The following is a 22,067-nucleotide window of genomic DNA, read 5'->3' as shown; positions in this document are numbered from 1 at the left end:
GGGTCTGTTTTCCCTGGAGCGAAGGAGGCTGAGATGGGACATGATAGAGGTATATAAAATTACGAGAGGCATAGATAGGGTAGATAAACAGAGTCTGTTTCCCATGGTAGGGGTGACTAAAACTAGAGGGCATAGATTTAAGGTGAGAGGGAGGAGGTTTAAAGGGGATCAAAGGGGGAAATTGTTCACACAAAGAATAGTGGGTATCTGGAATGAGCTGCCTGAGGTGGTAGTGGAGGCAAGAACAGTATCAACATTTAAGAGGCATCTGGACAGATACTTGGATGAGCAAAGCATAGAGGGATATGGAATTAATGCAGGCAGGTGGGATTAGTATAGATAGGCATTTTGGTCGGCATGGACGTGGTGGGCCGAAGGGCCTGTTTCTATGCTGTACAATTCTATGAAAAGCTGGGAACAGTGGAGGTCCAAAGTGAACACAAATCACTAAAATGTAGTAGATTCACAGAATGGTTACAACACAGAAGGAGGCCATTCAGCCAATCGAGTCCATGCAAGAGCAATTCAGCTCGCCCCACTTTCTGGCTGATTCCTCGTAGCCTTGCTAATCTTTTCCTTTCAGGTGCTTATCCAATTCCCTTCTAAAAGCCATGATTGAATCTGCCTCCACCACACTCTCAGGCATTCCACATTGTAACCAATTGCTGTTTAAACAAATTCTTCCGCTAATCACTTAAAATCTGCATCCTCTGGTTCTCGATCCTTCTGCTAATGGGACCCCTATATCTACTCTGTCCAGACCTCACATTTTTGAACCCCTCTATCAGTCAGGTAAAAAAATATAAAGGCTAAAGCAATGTTAGTCTTTATAATTAGCAGGCTGGAATATAAAGAAGGAAGTTTTGTTACAGCTATTCAAAGTCCTTGTTACCAGGGCTCAAAAGTTTAGACTATAAGGAGAGATTACACTGATTAGGTTTGTATTCCCAGGAATATAGAAGATTAAGTTCTGAGTTAACTGAGGTTTTTTAAGATATTAACAGATATTGATCGGTTAGAGAGAATTTTTTTTCTGCTGGTGGGGGAGTCTAGGACAAGGGAGCATAATCTTAAAATCAGAGCCAGGCCATTCAGGAGAGAAGTTAGGAAACACTTCTACACAAAAAGGGTGGTAGAAATGTGCAACACTCTTCCCTCAAAAAGCAGCAGATGCTTGTTCAATTAATCATCTTAAATTTGAGATCAATAGCTTTTTTCTAGATAAGGGTATGAAGTGATATAGAGCCAATACAGGTGATGAAGTTGGGATACAAATCAGCTGTGATCCCACTGAATGGCAGCAGAACAGGTTCAAAAGGCTGAATGGTCTCCTCCTGTGTATATAATTGCTCCCAGCTCCACTGCAGTAGTTCCGAGAAAATCTGGATTTTGAAGTACTATTTCCCCCTTTCACAAACCTTACCTCAGTGCGGCTCAGTTTGTAGTGCTCTCCTACTTCAAAACCTGAGCCTATAACCTACGCTGACACTCTAGTGCAGTACCAAGGGATTACTGCACTGTCAGAAATCTTGTCCTTCCTGATATATTAAACCAAGGCCCTGTCTGCACTCTGAGGTGGATGTACAAGACCCATGGCACCATTCGAAGGAAAAGAAGGGAGTTCTCCCTCCGATTCATCCTCACCCCACCGTGAGTTCAGCTGTCTAGACCTCACATGGCAGGATATTCCCCCTAATCTCACCAGCCCTCTCCTTTTATACCTCCTTAAAACCCATCTTTCTGACCACAATTTTGGTCGCTATTCCTTCATTAGATTGGCATCCATTTTTATCTGATAACTCTTTTCAGAAGCACCCTGGAATGATTTTTCAAATTAAAGACACTATATAAAGACAAGTTATTGTTCTTTAGAAATCAACGTTGTACTCAATTAAAAATCAGACCATAACAAAAAACAAGTTATCACAGTCTAAAAAAGTTACCATGATCTTTGCACTGTACAATTCATTACAGGTGTTCCCCTACTCTACCATATTTCAAGCATGGATCAGCAGTACAAAGTCAATCTTACCGTAAATACAGGCCAGAACACTAGACACTGAACATCCCAACGCATTCACAACCTGCTCATCCATTGATGAGATTTACTTGGGTTTTCACTGCAGTTATTTTGACTCAACAATATCAGCTGCAGGTAGCTACCACCAACTGCAGTGCTTTGCTGAGCTTGAAGATGGCAGCTGAATGTGGCTTGGATCACTCAGTGACATCGGAAAGTGAACCTTCGCAAACATAAATCTCAGGTGTAAATGTGAATTGTAATTGGGTGAAGGTTGGTGAACATGAACCACGTTGCTTAGCTGAGGTTGTACTGGTGGTCGAGATGGTCTCAATCTTAGTGACAAAGAAGTCCAAGAGCTCCTCGCACTTAGGGACCCCTTTGACTTTGCCATCTCAGGTGGCCTTGTTACTCCCCTCTTCTCAATCACAAACAAGGCCATCTATGATCACTTGCTGGTATCACTCTCCACCCTCTCAATGTCCCAACCCGACCTCTTTCTGTGTCCACCCCGGAAAAAAAAAATCTATCCCCCAATTCACTTACAACTGCACTTTCAAAATCCAAGCTGTCTAGCCTTTGGCCCTCCATTCATGACATTTCTGCAGCTCCTAATTTTCTCAACTGTACCCTCACCTCCACCTTTGAAGCGCTAATCCTCAATAAAACCATTACTCTCTCACACAAATCCCGTCCATTTCCCCTTGGCATGGCCCTCATCTCCGCTTCCTTAAGTCCAAGGGATGCAGACTGGAATGGATATGGCCGACAACCAGATTAACCATGCACCACCAAATCTGAATGGATCACAAAGTGCTATTGGATCCTGATCTCATCTGCTACAGCTGTTTACTCGCTATTCTATGATCACCCTGAAATACAAAGATAACCCTTGGCTTCTTTGCTCGACAGCAAACCACGCTAGCCAATAGTGTTAACGGTTGTCTCTCTTTACATAATGTCCCTCTCTCCTTTAAATCATCACCCCTTCCCTCAGAAAACAACCCTTGACCCCAACTCCCTTGTAAACTACCGTCCCATCTCCAACCTCCTTTTCCTCTCTCAAGCCCTTGAACATGTTGCCACCTCCCAAATCTGTGCCCATTTTTCCCCAAAGGTCCATGTCTGAATTCTCCAATCAGGTTTCTGCCCCGCCACAGTACCAAAACTGCTCTTATCAAAGTCACCAATGACATTCCATGTGTCTGTGACAAATGTAAACTATCCCTCCTCAGCCTTTCAACTTGTCTGCAGCCTTTGACACAGTTGACCACACCATCCTCCTTTCAACGCCTCTCACCGTTGTTCATCTGGGTGGGACTGCATTCGTCTGGTTACATTCTTGTTTATCAAATCGTAGCTAGAGTATTACTTGCAATGGCTTCTCTTCCCACTCCTGCACTGTTACCTCTGGTGACCCCCAAGGATCAATCCTTGGCTCCCTTCTATTTCTTAGCTGCATGCATCGACAACATCATCCGAAACACGGCATCAGTTTCCACCTGTGCGCTGATGACACCCAGCTCTCTCTCACCACCACTTCTCTGGACTCCTCCACTGTTGCTAGATTACCAGACTGCTTATGCAACATCCAGTCCTGGATGAGCTGAAACTTACTCCAACTAAACACTGAAAAACTGAAGCCATTGTTTTCAGTACCCACAACAAACCCTGTGCAATACCCACCAACTCCATCCCCCTCCCTGGCAACTGTTCGCAACCTCGATGTCATACATGACCAAGATGAGCTTCTAACCACATATGCAGGCTATCACTAAGACTGCCTATTTCCATGTCCATAACATTGTCCGACTCTGTTCCTGCCTCAGCTCATCGGCTGCTGAAACCCTCATCCGTGCCTTTGTTATCTCTAGACTTGACTGTTCCAATACACGCCTGGCCACCCTCCCACATTCTACCCTCTGTAAACTCTGCTGCCCGTAGGTTGTGTCAAATCCCGTTCACCCATCACCCCTGTGCTCACTGTCCTACATTAGAACCCGGTCAAGCAACACCTTGATTTTAAAATTCTCAACTTTGTTTTCAAATCTACCCATGCCTCGCCCATCACTATCTCCAGCAACGCTCCGAGATATCTGCACTCATTTAATTCTGGCCTTGAGCATCCCCGAATATAATTGCTCACCATTGGTAGCCATGCCTTCAGCTGCCTAGGCCCAAAGATCTGAAATTCCCTCCCTAAACCTCTGTACCTCTCAACTTCTTTAAGACACTCCTTAAAAGCCTACCTGACCAATTGGCCATCTGCCCCAATATCTCCTTGTGGCTAGGTGTCAAATTCTGCTTTATAATTCTTTTGTGAAGGGTCTTGCGACGCTTTGTGTTAAAGACGTTATATGAATACAAGCTATTGTTGTTGTGATACAGGAGCCACTCACTGACTGTTCCAATCCAGATTATTAAGAACACAAAATTGGACAAAAAGAGAGAATTGAGGATAGTGGGAAGGCATAGAGTAAAACAAGAATCAGATCCTCAAAATAGGAGCTGCTGTGCAAGATTTAACACAGACTAAAGCCAACGTAGAAGTGTTTCAACTTTGACTTTGTGAAATGGATAAATGTGCCCATCAACAATGCTCATCAACAGAGAATACATGGAACGTGGGTAGTGACTAGCGACAGAATCTAGGGCTGCAGGGACATCACGTACCAAAGCAGGACCGGACAACCACTGCCAGCTATTGATGTGCCAATGTTCCATTTCCGGTCATCTTGCACAACAATGCTCTCACGGTGTGTCATATCCTCGATGTTGTAACAGGTTACAGGGCAGATTACTCTCTTGGAATTTCCAGGTCCAGAATATACAAATCTCCAAAGGGAGAGGGCTTGGAAATGGTCTGAACAGAAACACTGCTGACAGAGTCTTGTTGAACTATGGCCCCCAACAACTGCATGTGGAAATCACCCCCCAAACTTTGAATCTATTCTACTCACACACCGAGTTCTACCTAAATGACTGAATGTGGACAGGAGGGTTTGGCAGTTGTGGGGCTGGGGGTATGACAAAATTAAAAGCACTGAAAATACTTCAAAACACTGCAGGGAAATTGTGACTCTAACCTCGAGTCTAACATTGTTTTCACTGGAACGATGGAGGTGGAGGGGCGACATGATAGAGGTTTATAAAGTTATGAGTGGCATGGACAGAGTGGATAGTCAGAAGTTTTTTCCCAGGGTGGAAGAGTCAGTTACTAGGAGACATAGGTTTAAGGTGAGAGGGAGGAGGTTTAAAGGGGATCAAAGGGGTAAATTGTTCACACAAAGAATAGTGGGTATCTGGAATGAGCTGCCTGAGGTGGTGGTGGAGGCAGGAACAGTATCGACATTTAAGAGGCATCTGGACAGGTACTTGAATGAGCAAGGCATAGAGGGATATGGAATTAATGCAGGGAGGTGGGAATAGTATAGATAGGCATTAGGGTCGGCATGGACGCGATGGGCCTGTTTCTGTGCTGTACGAGTCTATGACTCTAAAAAGTCCTCTCTCCCTATGTTGATCACATCAAATACTTCATACCCCCTCTTCCTTAACTACAATACCTGTATCGTCCCCCTCTTTTGTGAAGATAGATGCAAAATATTCATTGAGAGCAAGACCAACATCTTGTGCCCCTACACGTAGGTTATCTTTTTGGTCTTTTATGGGCCCTACTCTCTCCTGAGTTATCGTCTTATTCTTAATGTATTGATAATGATATTGATATATTGACCACAGATCGTGGGAGTCAGTTGCCAGTGATCGCCAGAGCTGGCGGACAGCCATAAAGGCGGAGCTAAAGAGTGGCGAGTCGAAGAGACTTAGCAGTTGGCAGGAAAAAAGACAGAAGTGCAAGGAGACAGCCAACTGTGCAACAGCCCCGACAATCAATTTTATCTGCAGCGCCTGTGCAAGAGTCTGACTCTAGAATTGGCCTTTAATAGGCACTCCAGGCGCAGCTCCACAAACCGCTGACCACCTCTAGACGCTTACCCATTGTCTCTTGAGACAAGGACAAAGAAGATTGATAAAACATCTTTGGGTTCACCTCGATTTTGCTTGCCAATATTCTTTCATGCCCTCTCTTTGCTTTCTTAATTTCCTTTTTGATTTCATCCCTCCACTTTCTATACCCCTCTCGGTTTTCTGTAGTATTGAGTTCTGTGTGTCGGGCTTAAGCTTTGTTTTTCTGCCTCATCTTACCCTGTAAGCTGCTTGACATCCACGGGGCTCTAGATTTGGCCGTCCCACCCTTTTTCTTTGTGGGAACATGTTTACTGTGAACCCCTTGAATCTCCACTTTGAATGCCTCCCACTGCTCTGACACTGATTTATCTTGAAGCAGCTGTTTGCAGTCCATTTTCCCTATATCACTTCTCAGCTTAGTAAAATTGGCCTTGCCCCAATTGAGAACTCTATCTCCTGTTCTATCCTTGTCGACTTCTTGAACCACTGCAGTCCATCTGGTGCAGGTACTCCCAAAGTGCTGTTAGGAAGGGAGTTCCAAGATTTTGATCCAGCGATAGTGAAGGAACAGGTATATAGTTCCAAATCAGGATGGCGTGTAGCTTGGAGGGGAACTTGCTGGTTGTGGTGTTCCCATGCATCTGCTGCCCTTGTCCTTCTAGGTGGTAGAGGTCGTGGGTTTGGAAGGTGCTGTCAAAGGAGCCTTGGTGAGTTGCTGCAGTGCATCTTGTATTACGGTAAACACTGCTGTCGCTGTGCGTCGGTGGTGGAGTGTGAATGTTTAAGTTAGTGGATGGAGCAATCAAGCGGGCTGCTTTGTCCTGGATGGTGTTGAGCTTCTTGAATGTTGTTGGAGCTGCACGCATCCAGGCAAGTGGAGAGTATTCCATCACACTCCTGACTTGTGCCTTGTAGATGATGGACAGGCTTTGGGGAATCAGAAGGTGAGTTACTCGTCATAGAATTCACAGCCACAGTATTTATGTGGCTGGTCCAGTTCAGTTCCTGGTCAATGGTAACCCCAAGATGTTGATAGCGGCAGATTTAGAGATGGTAATTGCATTAAATGCCATGGGGAGATGGTTAGATTCTCTCTTGTTGGAGATGGTCACTGCCTGGCACGAATGTTACTTGCCACTTAACAATCAAGCACAAATGTGGTCCAGGTCTTGCTGCATATGGACATGGACTGCTTCAGCATCTGAGGAGGCTGGGATAGATAAGATTTTTGGTCTTGCACGGAATCAAGGGATATGGGGAGCAGGCAGGCATGTGGAATTGAAGCCCAACATCAGCCATAATCATATTGCATGGCGGAGCAGGCTCATTGGGCCATATGGTCTACTTCTGCTCCTATTTCTTGTGTTCTTGTGAGTTGCGAATGGTACTGAAGATTGCACACTGATGAGCGCGCAATCATCGGCGAACATCTCCATTTCTGACCTTACGATGGAGGGAAAGTCATTGATGAAGCAGCTGAAGATGTTTGAGCCTAGTACCACTACCCTGAGGAACTCCTGCAGTGCTGTCCTGGGACTGTGAGACAGTTGGCCTCCAACAACCACACCATCTTCCTTTGTGCTGGGTATGACTCCAACCAGTGGAGAATTTTCTTTGATTCCCATTGACTTTAATTTTGCCAGGACTTCTTGATGCCATACTCTATTAAATGCTGCTTTGATGTCAAGGGCAGTCACTCTCACCTCACCTCTTGAGTTCAGCTCTTTTGTCCATGTTTGGACCAAGGCTGTAATGAGGTCAGGAGCTGAGTGGCCCTGGCGGAACCCAAACTGAGTATCAGTGAGCAAGTTATTTCTGTTTAAGTGCTGCTTGATAGCACTGTCAACAACACCTTCCATGACTGAATAAGTCACATTCCAATTTTATTATAAGGGATTCTGGAATATTTAGTGAGATCATATTCTGTGATTCCATCCAATTTTCTGAGATCCAGTGGCCCTAGCTATAGCACAGGATTGATGGAGCGCGATCCCAGTGAGGATATCAGTCAAACTTTATCCAACTGGTCTAAATTTCACAGAACAAGGCTTGCTCAATTTTTCTTCCCCTCTGTTCCCTCTCCCAGCCTCGACAATTCCTCCTCCTGCAATAACTTTCTCAGTTTCGGAAGCTTTTGGAGGTGCTTGAATTTTATAAATATATGACTACACTACTGAACACAATGGTCTATAAGATGGTCTACAGCTTACAAATGTAGCTTAAATTAGTACTCACCAAGACGTGCGTTTCCTGGAAAGAAAACAGAAAAACAGGCTGTTAAAAATGGAGTGCACAAATTGTATTTATTTTTTTTAACATTCTGCTCCACATCTGGCTTGGTCTTTGGAAAGAATTCACTGGATTATTGCTGACTGCTGTCATTGCTCAATTTATATCTATCTATTCTCTAAAAGTCAGTTTATTTATGATTACTCTGTGATCAATTGTTTGGACTCATTTAGACCATAACAGGCATCTCTTTGTGGGCTGCACATGGAGCCTCAGGGGCTACACTTAAGTTTACCCATTTTCCCACAAATCTGTATCTTCTCTCAAGTTGTTGATATCAACAGATTTAGGGTTCATCCTCTGATGAAGCAGCCGTGTCAAGAACAGCCTGTACCAAACCTCCAGCCCATGAAGCAAAAGTAACAAAATCAGCAAACAAAATGTTAAGTACAAATGTGGTAGAAGTGCCGGGTCTCAAAGCTGCATGTTTTATATTGAAGAGCCAGGCAGTGAAGGATAGAACTGGAGCCTACTCTTTATACACTAAGGAGCTCTAATTTACAGAGCCACACATTATAAACGTACACCTCCAAACCGAACCACCACAGTTTCGGTCTGCTCCTATATATAAGAGCGCAACTGAATCTCCAGTTAACACAAACCAGCTGAGTACAATTAAACACTCAAGTAATATACAATTAATACTACAGGTCAAAATATCCCGAGAGATCACAAACTCAGATGTCTGTCAGCCTGACATCAAATGTTTTCTATACCTGTTTGCTTAAAAATATTAGAAGATCAGGTTTCTCTGTGTGTTGAAGGATATGCTGTTTCATCCTATGTAAGGTAATAAATCATCATTGCCACTGACTTACAGCTTTTATTAGAAGAGTTATCGCTCTCCCGTGGTGGTGCATGGGGAGTTGAGACAAAGTGCTGTCGTGGCAGATTGTGGGTGCATCAGTGGTACTTTCAGGCTCATTCTCCATTAGTGCATATTTGCACATAATGTGCTGTTTGAAAAGGAATGGAGGATTACAGAGTGTGATGGAGAATGTTTTATTGTGCTGGCAGATTTTAGGCATTGTGAATTCAGATTCAGGTGGAAAGAGATGGGGGACAGGGAAGGTGAGGGATAGGAGAAAGAGGCAACAGATGGCCTGGTCAGTGAGTGAGACCACAGGAGCAGAGAGGCCACGAAAGATGGTGACTTTGGCGATGTCGCCATGAATATGTAGTGGAAGAATTTATATGGCGGGAGAGGTTTAGTGACGATTAGCAGGATGGTGCTGAATTCAGAGGAGAGATGGCAAGGATAACTGAAATGGAGACTGTAGAGACTGAGGAAGCAAGGCAAGAGGATACCTCTGTGACAAGCTCAGGGTGGCGTTAGATAAAAGGAGAGGCGAGAGAGGAGGAGCAGGATCAGATGCTTGAAGGAGAAGGATGCTGAGTAGGGAAGAAACTGAGGTGTGGTTTGATGATAATGGCCACACTGCCACCATAGAGGTTTGGTTGGAGCCAATCCAACACTCAAAATTTGTTACAAGTGGCTTTAATTTGTGGACGGAGCTGAAATATAACCACAATTAGGAGCAGAGGAGTTCTGGTAGTGGAGAATAGGACAATGGAGAAGGGAAAGAAGAATGGCAATGGATAGAGTTACAAAGCTGAGCTCAGTGGGAAGCTGACAGCGCAGAGGCCACATCTTGGAGACAGTGTTTATCGAGATGGTAATGAAATGACACATATATAAGATAATCACAAGATGAATTGAACAGATTATAAAAAAATCTTTGTGACAGGTTAAATATGGAAGCCTCTCGGTCATAAACCAGTTAAAGAAGAATCTATAAATATTTTTTAAAAGGGAATTCAATAGTTACTTGAAAAGGAGGAATATTAAAAAGAGAGATTAGACAAGGTGGCTCATGTGCAGGAAACCACCAGTGCAGTTCTGATGGGCTGAATGGTCAATTTCTGTGTTACAGCGTGCTGTGCTCACTTACCCAAGGGTTGGCCTGCATCAGTGGGTGGGGTCCCAGGTGATGCCCTCCATTAGGTGAGAAAGGATCTGGTTTGGCTATGAGTGAGTAGTTTCCTTTGTCATTTATTCCCGGATGGATAAACCGACAATTATTTCCCCATGTGCAGTTACCTACAAAAACAGCAAATTTAAACACTTGAACAGAACAACCAGCACATAGCAGTTATGTTTCAACACAAACTAAAGCTTCCGTGCTGTAAATTTCTATGATTCTACGATTTCTAACAGTGAAGGACGAACAATCTTCATCTACCAATTCATCTAGATACTACGCAGGGCTTAACTGAGCTCGTAGCACTCAGCTCAGTCAGAAAGATGCAGGTTCAAACTCCATACCGGGTTTGTTATGGCCGAGGCTGGAGGAGTGCACTGTCTTTTCTAGTTCCACTTCTTCGTCGGTCACAACATATATTTTAAATGTTTACCCAGTTACCGATAGTCAATCATATACTCTATGCTTTAACCCAGAATAAAATACACCAACTAGGTTTCTTTAATAAACAAAATTATATCAGTTTATTATAAAACAAATAATGAAGCAAAGCATCAACACAGATTGAAATGTGAAAGTTCCGTTTTGAAATAAACCCCACCACACATACACACACACACACACAGAGGAAAAAAAATAAAAACATTCTCTCTGCAGACGTCTTTTACAAAAAAAGGAATACTTCGGCCAAATACTTGCTAATTCTTGAAGGTAGAAAAAAGTGATATGGAAGGATGTCAGGTGTCCCTTTTGGTCTGGCATCCAGGTATATGGAGACAGTTCACTGAGATCTTTTCGGAAGCAGTTCATTTTGGAGATGTCAAGAAATGGTCTGGCAGGCTTTCCAGGAAAAATATGGCATTAGGGGTTTCAGTTAACATACTCTGGATTTGCAGGGTTTTATCAAAGAGGTAGAGAAAGAGGAGCTGACACACTGGATTTCTCAGGGTCTCAGAGAGGTGTAAGATAGATGAGCTGGGGTTTATTTTCAACAGGCTACAAAACCAACTGCTTTTCAACACTGTCCAAACCCCAACTGAACCAAAACAGTATCTCAGAAGCAAAACCACCTCCTTACCCTCATCAATCTTGATATGTCACTTCTCCGTAAACATCTCCCCCAAGTCACCAAGGTTTCTGTTGCTTATTGAGCTTAAGTCATGTGATATCCAATAAAGAGTTTTCAAACAAGAACTCTCAGTGTCATTTCAGTGAACGTTCAACAAAAAAACAAGTCCAGCATCTATGAAATCTTCAGTCTTCCAAAATGAATCCATTTCCACACTTTAAATAAGAGTCCTCAAAAATATTAAACTAAAAATGGAAGCACTTTCATAACACCTCCATCCTTGCAGGAATGAAATGTCATCTTTAAATGGGTTTCATTACAACGTATGGAATAACAGAAGATGAAAAAAAGTTAACACATTTACACACTCATTCTCATTCACTTTTACCTGTAGCTAATCCAGTTCTGCTTTATACCATCTTCGCACTCGGATAAGTCAAAACAGATTTAAACCCTAGACAAAGCATCCGCAATTACATTATAATAAAAACAGAAAGTGCTGGAAATACTCAGCATGTCTGGCATGCATGTGTGGAGAGAGAAGACTGGTTAATGTTTCAGGCCAGTGACCTTTCATCACCAGGTGAAACAGCAATTTACGTGTACTTCTTTCAAATTAGTATACTGTATTCATTGCTCTACACTGAGGAGAACAAACCCACACAGGATGACGACTTTGCAGAACACCTCCATTCAGTCCACAAGCATGACGGCGCCTGTTGGTGGCCTGCCATTTTAATGCTCCACCTTGCTCTCACACTGACCTCTCTGCCCTGGCAATAAAACTCAACACAAGCTTGAGGAACTGCACCGTATCTTTCGATGAGGCACTTTGTAGCCTTCCGGATTCGTCAACAATTTCAAAATGAAATCTCTGACCCCATTTTGTTTCCTTTTCTTTGTATGTCTTTAGACTATTTTCCTCCTGTTTTTACCTTTGGATGGCAGCTGTTCATTATTCTGCCATTCACACGTCCTCTAGACACATCCTTTGTTTCTTTATTGTCCCAGCCACTGCCTTTGGCCCTGTATCACCAACTCTTTTGTCATTTCATGCTTCCCAACTTCTGAACTACTGCAGACCTTCACTTTTGTTCTTTTTCTAACCTCCCCCATTTCACCTGCTTAAAATCCATTACATTTCTAACTTTTCCCAGTTCTGATGTGAGGTCATCGGCCTCAAACGTTAATTCAGTTTTTCTGTCCATAGATGCTGCTTGACCTGCTGAGTTTTTATAGCATTTTCTGTTTTTACTCCAGCACAGACAAGATGGGTTGAATGGTCCTAATTGCAAAGTGGACATATGTTTATTCCCTTAAAATTTGTTCATAAACAGTCACAGCTGCATAGGGTTATTTTTTTGAGGGCGGTAGGGGAGGGGGAAACTAAACAACTCATCCCACGGCTATTGAGATTTGGGTGTACGATACAGTATCTCATGCTGCAAGGTGGACAATTGAACAGCTAACTGGAGGAGGAGGCTCCACAAACATCCCCATCCTCTATGATGGGGGAATCCTAGAACGTTAGTGCAAAAGACAACCTTCTTCAGCCAGAAGTGCCAAGTGGATGATACATCTTGGCCTCCTCCTGAGGTCCCACCATCATAGATGCCAGTCTTCAACCAATTCAATTCACTCCACTTGATATCAAGAAACGACTGAAGGCACAGGATACAGCAAAGGCTATGGACCCTAGACTTGTGCTGTAGAACGAGACGTGCACTTAGCCAAGCTACAACACTGGCATCTACCTGACAGTGATGAAAATTGCCTAGGTATGTTCTATCCACAAAAAGTAGGACAAATCCAATCCAGCCAATTAACTCCCCCCCCAGTCTGCCCTCAATCATCAGCAAAGTGATGTAAGGTGTCGCCAACAGTGCTATCAAGCGGCACTTGCTCAGCAACAACCTGCATACCTGAGCTTAGTTTGGGTTCCACCAGGGACAGTCAGCCCAGACATCATTACAGCCTTGGTCCAAACATGGACAAAAGAGATGAACTCCAGAGGCAAGGTGAGGTGAGAGTGACTGCCCTTGAGATCAAGGTTGCATTTGGCTGAGTGCGGCATCAAAGAGCCCTGGCAAAATTGAAATCAATGGGAATTAGAGGGGAAACTCTCCACTGGTTGGAGTCATACCTCGCACAAGGAAGATGGTTGTGGTTACTAGAGGCCAATCAAGGGGAGGTGGTGGTGTAGTGGAATTGTCACTGGACTAGTAACCCATAGACCCAAGGTATTACTCTGGGGACATGGGTTTGAATCCCACCACGGTAGAAGGTGGAATTTGAATTCAATTAATCTGGAATTAAAAGCTATTTCTAATGATGGCCATGAAACTATTGTCGATTGTCGTAAAAACTCATCTAGTTCACTAATGTCCATCAGAGAAGGAAATCTGCCTTCCTTACCTGGTCTGGCCTACATGTGGTTGACTCTTAACTGCCCTCTAAAATGTCCGATCAAGCCACTGAATTGTATCAAACCGCTACAAAGTCTAAGAAAAGGAATGAAAGCGGATGGACCACCCCACATGGACCGAGGCACTGGAAACGACAATGGCAAACCCAGTCCGGTCGAACCTGCAAAGTCCTCCTTATTAACGTCTGGGGGATTGTGCCAAAATTCGGAGAGCTATCCCACAGACTAGTCAAGCAACAGCCTGACAGTCATACTCACGGAATCAGACATTGCAGACAATGTCCCAAACACCATCACCATCGCTGGGTACGTTCTGTCCCACCGGCAGGACAGACCCAGAGGTGGCGGCACAGTGGTATAAAGTAGGGAAGGAGTTGCCCTGAGAGTCCTCAACATTTACTCCAGAGCCCATGAAGTCTCATGGCATCAGGCCAAACATGGGCAAGGAAACCTCCAACTGATTACCACCTACCGCCCATTCTCCTCCCCCACCACCCCCCCCACCTCAGCTGATGAATCAGTGCTTCTCCATGTTGAACACCACTTGGAGAAGCATTGAGGTTAGCAATGACACAGAATGCACTCTGGGTGGGGGACTTCAATGTCCATCACCAAGAGTGGCTCGATAGCACCATTACTGACAGAGCTGGCCGAATCCTAAAGGGCAGAGCTGCTAGACTGTGTCTGCGGCAGGTGGTGAGGGAACCAACGAGAGGGAAAAACATACTTCACCTAGTCCTCACCAATCTGCCTGTCACAGATACATCCATCCATGAAAGCATTGGTAAGAGTGACCACCGCACAGTCCTTGTGGAGACGAAGTCCCGCCTTCACATTCAGAATACCCTCTACCATGTTGTGTGGCACTACCACCATGGGATAGATTTCGAACAGATCTAGCAATGCAAAACTGGGCATCCATGAGGCGCTGTGGGCTACCAGCAGTAGCAGAATTGTACTCAACCACAATCTGTAACCTCATGGCCCGGCATATTCCCCAATCTACCGTTACCATCAAGTGGGGCACCAACCCTGGTTCAATGAATTTTGTAGGAGGGCATGCCAGGAGCAGCACAAGGCATACCTCAAAATGAAGTGTCAAGCTGGTGAAGCTACAACACAGGTCCACTTGCGTGCCAAACAGTGGAAGCAACATGTGATTGACAGAGATAAGTGATGCTATAACAAACAGATCAGATCTAAGGTCTGCAACCCTGCCACATCCAGTCGTGAATGGTGGTGGACAATTCAACAACTAACTGGAGGAGGTGGATCCACAAATCCCCATCCTGAATGATGGTGGAGCCCAGCACATCAGTGCAAAATAGAAGTCTGAAGGATTTGCAACAATCTTCAGCCAGAAGTGCTGAGTGGATGATCCACCTCGGCCTCCTCCTGAAGTCCCCAGCATTACAGATGCCAGACTTCAGCCAATTCGACACTCCGCGTGATATCAAGAAACGCCTGAAGACAATGGATACTGCCCAGGCTATGGACCCTGACAACATTCAGGCAATAGTACTGAAGACCTGTGCTCCAGAACTTGCCATGCCTCTAGCCAAGCAATGCCCTCGGCTCAACAATCTTCAGCTGCTTCCTTCAATGACCTTCCTTCAATCATATGGTCAGAAGTGGGGGTGATCGCTGATGATTGCACAATGTTCAGCACCATTCGCGACTCCTCAGATACCGTGCAGAAATGCAGCAAGACCTGGACAATATCCAGGGTTGGACTGATAAGTGGCAAGTAACATTCGTGTCACACAAGTGCCAGGCAATGACCATCTCCAACAAGAGAGAATCTAACCATCTCCCCATGACATTCAATAGCATTAGGATCACTGAATCCCCCACTATCAACACCCTGGGGGTTACCATTGACCAGAAACTGAACTGGAGTAGCCATATAAATACCGCAGCTACAAGAGCAGGTCAGAGGCGAGGAATCCTGCGGCGAGTAACTCACCTCCTGACTCCCCAAAGGCTGTCCACCATTTACAAGGGACCAGTCAGGAGTGTGACAGAATACTCTCCACTTGCCTGGATGGGTGCAGCTCCAACAACATTCAAGAAGCTCGACACCATCCAGGACAAAGCAGCCTGCTTGATTGGCACCCCATCTACAAACATTCACTCCCTCCACCACTGACGCACAGTGGCAGCAGTGTGTACCATCTACAAGATGCACTGCAGCAACGCACCAAGTCTCCTGAGACAGCACCTACCAAACCCGTGACCTCTACCAACTAGAAGGACAAGGGCAGCAAATGCATGGGAACACCACCACCTGCAAGTTCCCCTCCAAGCCACACACCATCCTGACTTGAAACTATATTGCCGTTCCTTCACTGTCGCTGGGTCAAAATCCTGGAACTCCCTTCCTAACAGCACTGTGGGTATACCTACCCCAAATGGACTGCAGCGGTTCAAGAAGACAGCTCACCACCACCTTCTGAAGGATAATTAGGGATGGGCAATAAATGCTGACCTAGCCAGTGACGCCCACATCCCATGAATGAATAAAAAAAACTCACTTACTAATTAGGCTAGTTCCAATCTCAGAGCTCTGAAACCTGCCCGAGCCAGTGATTACCTTTAATGTAGAATCTGCAGATGGGCTTTGGTCGGACTTTCCTCTCATTGGGATCTTTCACTTCACCTTCCTCAAGGTCATCATCCTAGCAACAGGAGAAAAAAAAAGAAGAGGTCACCATGGGATTCCCAGTTAAAGTAAGGATGGGAAAACAAGTCAGGTTTCTTCTATCTAGAGTGAAGTTAGAAATCTGTCTAAAGTATCTTTTGATATTGGAGGCTGACTTCTGGGAGGTAGAGCAAAACGCCAAATACAAGAGGCTTCAATGACCCTGGGTTAGGAACTAGTGTTGAAAGTGGGCAAGTTAGGATCAAGATTGGTTATGACATCCACAGCTGGATAATCTGCTGACACATGTTCCAAGCTTGCTCCCGAGGAATGGGCTTTGGGTTGCACACCAGCCAACACACTTCAATGTTCTGTGATAGAGTTTTGGGCAAAATGTTTAATTTATTCTCAAATTACATCCATTTTTGTATAATTTCTAATACTCAATTGCAATAGAATATTTTTATGTAAACAGTGTAGTGCAGAAATAAAGATCATTCATTCACATGAATAGGACTCATTTCATTTGATACACACTAAAATATGAACAAAACAAACAATTAATGGGAGTCACTAACTGAAGTGACGGGTAAAAGAGCAATTCCAGTGGCTCAGGGCTAAACGTAGTTCAGGAATTTCAACCGTACTTCACTACCATAAATGCATATGGTTGAAAGCAGTTAGAAGGATGGATGTAAAAAATCCCATGGTACTAATTCAAAGAACAGCAGGTGAGTAATTCCAGGTGTCCTGGCTGATACTTATCCCTGGGTCAACATCACAAAAACAGATTATCTGGTCATTGTCACATGGCTGTTTGTGGGAGCTTGCTGTGTGCAAATTGGCTACTGTGTTTCCTACATTAAAACAGTGACGACACTTCAAAAGTACTTTACTGGCTGAAAAGTGCTTTGACATGTCTGGTGGTCGTGAAAGGCACTATCTAAACGCAAGTCTCTTTTTTTAATTCACACTTTATGCATCCAAATTGACTCATTAATAGCTGTTGTTCTCAGTAAAGCTTTACACATAATTACAGAATCTTACAGCAGATGACAGAGACACACTGCACGAAACATCTGGGCATAAAGCTGGCATTGTGCATCAGCTACTAGAAGTAGGTGCGTTGTAAGACTTTGTACAAGGAGGCAGCATGTTTAGGAAGTTGATAAAGAACAGAAAGTAATGCTTAAACACATTTTTCAGACTAGAGGGTTGTATACAGTGGTACTGCTATCACAGAGACATGGTTGAGGGAGGGGCAGGACTGACACCTCAATATTCCAGGGTATAGAAGCTTCAGGCGTGACAGGGGAGGGGATAAAAGAGGAGGTGGTATTACACTGTCGATCAAGGGGTCAATTACTGCAGTAAGGAGGGATGATATCTTAGAAGGTTCCTCAAATGAGGCCGTAGGGGTAGAACTTAAAAACAAAAAGGGGGCAATCACTTGGCTGGGTGTGTACTACAGGCCTCCAAACAGTCAGGGAGAGACAGAGGAGCAGATATGTAGGTAAATCTCAGAGAGGTGCAAAAATAATAGGGCAATAATAGTAGGGGATTTCAACTTCCCCAATATTAACTGGGATAGTCTCAGTGCAAAAGGCTTAAAGGGGGCGTAATTCTTAAAATGCATACAGGAGAGCTTTTTGAGCCAGCACGTAGAAAGTTCTACAAGAGAAGTGGCAGTACTGGACCTAATCCTAGGGAATGAAGCCGGACAAGTGGTAGAAGTGTCAGTGGGGGAGCATTTCAGGGATAGTGACTATAACTCTAAAATTTAAGGTAGTTATGGAAAAGGACAAAGATGGACCGGAAACAATTGGGGGAAGGCCGATTACAATATGATAAAACAGGATCTGGCCAAAGTGGACTGGGAGCAGCTACTTGTAGGAAAGTCTACATCAGACCAGTGGGAGGCATTCAAAGAAGAAATAGTGAGAGTTCAGAGCCAACATGTTCCCGTTAAGGTGAAGGGTAGGATCAACAGGTCCAGGGAACCCTGGATGTCAAGGGATATAGAGGATTGGACAAGGAAAAAAAAAGAGGCTTATGGCAGATTCAGAGTGCTGAAAACAGCGGAGGCGCTAGAGGAGTATAGAAAGTGTAGGGGGGTACTTAAAAAGGTAAGTAGGAGAGCGAAGAGGGGACATGAAAAAACATGGGCGAGCTAGATAAAGGAAAATCCTAAGGTGTTTTTATAAGTATATTAAGGGCAAGAGAATAACCAGGGAGAGAGTAGGGCCCATTAGGGACCAAAGTGGCAATCTGTGTGTGGAGCCGGAGGACATAGGTGAGGTTTTAAATGATTACTTTCCATCTGTGTGCATCATGGAGATGGACAATGTAGGTGTAGAGATCAGGGATGGGAATTGTGATGTACTTGAACATATCAGCATTGAAAGGGAGAAAGTATCAGCTGTTTTAGCGGGCTTAAAAGTGGATAAATCCCCAAGCCCAGATGAGGTGTATCCCAGGCTGTTATATGAGGCAAGGGAGGAGTTTGCAGGGGCTCTGACACAAATTTTCAAATCCTCTCTGGCCACAGGAGAGGTACCAGAGGACCAGAAAACAGCGAATGTGGTACCATTATTCAAGAAGGGAAGCAGGGATAAACCAGGTAATTACAGTACGGTGAGTCTAACATCAGTGGTAGGGAAGCTATTGGAAAAATTCTGAGGGACAGGATTAATCTCCACTTGGAGAGGCAGGGGTTAATCAGGGATAGTCAGCATGACTTTGTCAGGGGGCGATTGTGTCTAACTAAATTGACTGAACTTTTCGAGGAACAGATTAGGTGTGTAGATAAGGGTAAAGCAGTTGATGTAGTCTACATGGACTTCAGAAAGGCTTTTGATAAGATCCTGCATGGGGGATTGGTCAAGGTGGTCAGAGCCCATGGGATCCAGTGCAATTTGGCAAACTGGATCCAAAATTGGCTTAGTGGCAGGAGGCAGAGGGTGATGGTCGAGGGTTGTTTTTGCGAGTGGAAGCCTGTGACCAGTGGTGTACCACAGGGATCGGTGCTGGACCCTTGCTGTTTGTAGTGTACATTAATGATTTAGACGTGAATATAGGAGGTATGGTCAGTAAGTTTGCAGATGACACGAAAATTGGTGGTGACATAAATAGTGAGGAGGAAAGCCTTAGATTACAGGACGATATAGATGGGCTGCTAAGATGGACGGAGCAGTGGCAAATGGAATTTAATCCTGAGAAGTGTGAGGTGATGCATTTTGGGAGGACTAACAAGGCAAAGGAATATACAATGGATGGTAGGACTCTAGGAAGTACAGAGTGTCAGAGGGACCTTGGTGTACTTGCCCATAGATCACTGAAGGCAGCAGCACAGGTACCTAAGGTGGTTAAGAAGGCATATGGGATACTTGCCTCTTTTAGCCGAGGCATAGAATATAAGAGCAGGGAGGTTATGATGGAGCTATATAAAACGCTAGTTAGGCCACAGCTGGAGTACTGTGTACAGTTCTGGGCACCACACTATAGGAAGGATGCGATTGCACTGGAGAGGATGCAGAGGAGATTCACCAGGATGTTGCCTGGGTTGGAGCATTTCAGCTATGAAGAGAGACTGAAAAGGTTGGGGTTGTTTTCCTTGGAGCAGAGAAGGATAAGGGGGAACATGATTGAGGTGTACAAAATTATGAGGGGCAATGACAGGCTAGATAGGAAGAAACTTTTTCCCTTAGCGGAAGGGTCAAGAACCAGGGGGTATAGATTTCAGGGAAGGGGGAGGAGGCTTAGAGGGGATTTGAGGAAATAAATTTTCAACCAGAGGGTGTTTGGAATCTGGAACACACTGCCTGAAGAGGTGGTAGAGGCAGGAACCCCCACAACATTTAAGAAGTATTTAGACGAGCACATGAAACGCCATAGCATACAAGGCTATGGGCCAAGTGCTGGAAAATGGGATTAGAATAGTTAAGTTCTTGATGGCCAGCACTGACACGATGGGTCGAAGGGCCTGTTTCTGTGCTGTATAATTCTATGATTTGATCCTTCAGTGGTCAGTGTTGGACCATTGTTCATCATATATGCATATTAGAATTAGAACATTACAGCGCAGTACAGGCCCTTCGGCCCTCGATGTTGCGCCGACCTGTGAAACCATCTGACCTACACTATTCCATTTTCATCCATATGTCTATCCAATGACCACTTAAATGCCCTTAAAGTTGGCGAGTCTACTACTGTTGCAGGCAGGGCGTTCCACGCCCCTACTACTCTCTGAGTAAAGAAACTACCTCTGACATCTGTCCTATATCTATCACCCCTCAACTTAAAGCTATGTCCCCTCTGGACTTGGGTACTAGGGACACATGGAAAGACTTCCAACTTTCCATTCGGGTGTAAATCTGGCAATGTGGGTCAACTACTTGTTACAGAAAATGCTTTATTTGCACTGCCATTGTCTTTAATTAAAATCAAAATCATGCGGTACCGATAACAGTTAATCTGCAATGACAGATATTAAACTGAAAATCTAACCCACAATTTATTTTTCTTTCATGGGATGTGGAGAGTCACTGACAAGGCCAGCATTTGTTGCCCATCCCTAATTTCCCTTCATTGAAACATAGAAAATAGGAGCAGGAGTCGGCCATTCAGCCCTTCGGGCCTGCTCTGCCATTCAAAAAAGATCATGGCTGATCGTCCAATTCAGTACCCTGTTCCCGCTTTCTCCCCATATCCCTGTATCCCTCTGACATTAAGAAATATATCGATCTCCTTCTTGAATATATTTAATGACTTGGCCTCCACTGTCTTCTGCGGTAGAGAATTCCACAGTTTCACCACCCTCTGAGTGAAGAAACTTCTCCTCGTCTCGGTTCTAAATGGCATATCCTGAGACTGTGACCCCCGGTTCTGAACTCCCCAGCCCTCGGGACCATCCTTCCTGCATCTAGCCTGTCCAGTCCTGTTAGAATTTTATAGGTTTCTATGAGATCCCCTCTCATTCCTCTAAACTCCAGTGAATATAGGCCGAGTCGACCCAATCTCTCCTCATACCTCAATTTTCACCCAGAGGGTGGTTGGAATCTGGAACACACTGCCTGAAGGGGTGGTAGAGGCAGGAACCCTCACAACATTTAAGAAGTATTTAGATGAGCACTTGAAACACCATAACATACAAGGCTATGGGCCAAGTGCTGGAAAATGGGATTAGAATAGTTCGGTGCTTGATGGCCGGCACTGACACGATGGGACAAAAGGCCTGTTTCTGTGCTGTATAATCTATGACTCTATAATCCTGCCATCCCAGGAATCAGCCTAGTAAATCTTCTTCATACTAACTCCCTCCATGGCAAGAACATCCTTCCTCAGATAAGGAGACCAAAACTGCACACAATACTCCAGATGTAGTCTCACCAAGACCCTGTATAACTGCAGTAAGACATCTTTGCTCCTGTACTCAAATCCTCTTGCAATGAAGGCCAACATTACATTTGCCTTCCTAACTGCTTGCTGCACCTGAATGCTTGCTTTCAGCGACTGGTGTACAAGGACACCCAGGTCTCATTGCACCTCCCCCTTTCCCAATCTATCATATTTCAGATAATAATCTGCCTTTATGTTTCTACAACCAAAGTGGATAACCTCACATTTATCCACGTGATACTGCATCTGCCATACATTTGCCCACTCACCCAACT

General features: G+C 44.5%; 1 protein-coding gene across 3 annotated transcripts in view; it reads right to left on the bottom strand.

Moving 5' to 3' along the window:
- The window catches only part of zc3h18 (zinc finger CCCH-type containing 18), a 244,396-nt gene that overhangs the window by 145,272 nt on the left and 77,057 nt on the right, over positions 1–22,067 (bottom strand). For all 3 annotated transcript variants that reach the window (XM_068048996.1, XM_068048995.1, XM_068048997.1), the window contains exons 3-5: positions 16,348–16,432; positions 10,231–10,379; positions 8,225–8,239 (exon numbers count right to left, since the gene is read on the bottom strand). In XM_068048996.1, coding sequence (XP_067905097.1) covers positions 8,225–8,239; positions 10,231–10,379; positions 16,348–16,432 — 249 coding nt within the window. The remainder of the gene's footprint in view (positions 1–8,224; positions 8,240–10,230; positions 10,380–16,347; positions 16,433–22,067) is intronic.

This window comes from Heterodontus francisci, chromosome 17, assembly GCF_036365525.1.
Source record: "Heterodontus francisci isolate sHetFra1 chromosome 17, sHetFra1.hap1, whole genome shotgun sequence".
Lineage (NCBI taxonomy): Eukaryota > Metazoa > Chordata > Chondrichthyes > Heterodontiformes > Heterodontidae > Heterodontus > Heterodontus francisci.
Note: the sequence above shows the minus strand (reverse complement) of the source record. Positions and strands in the feature narration are given on the sequence as shown.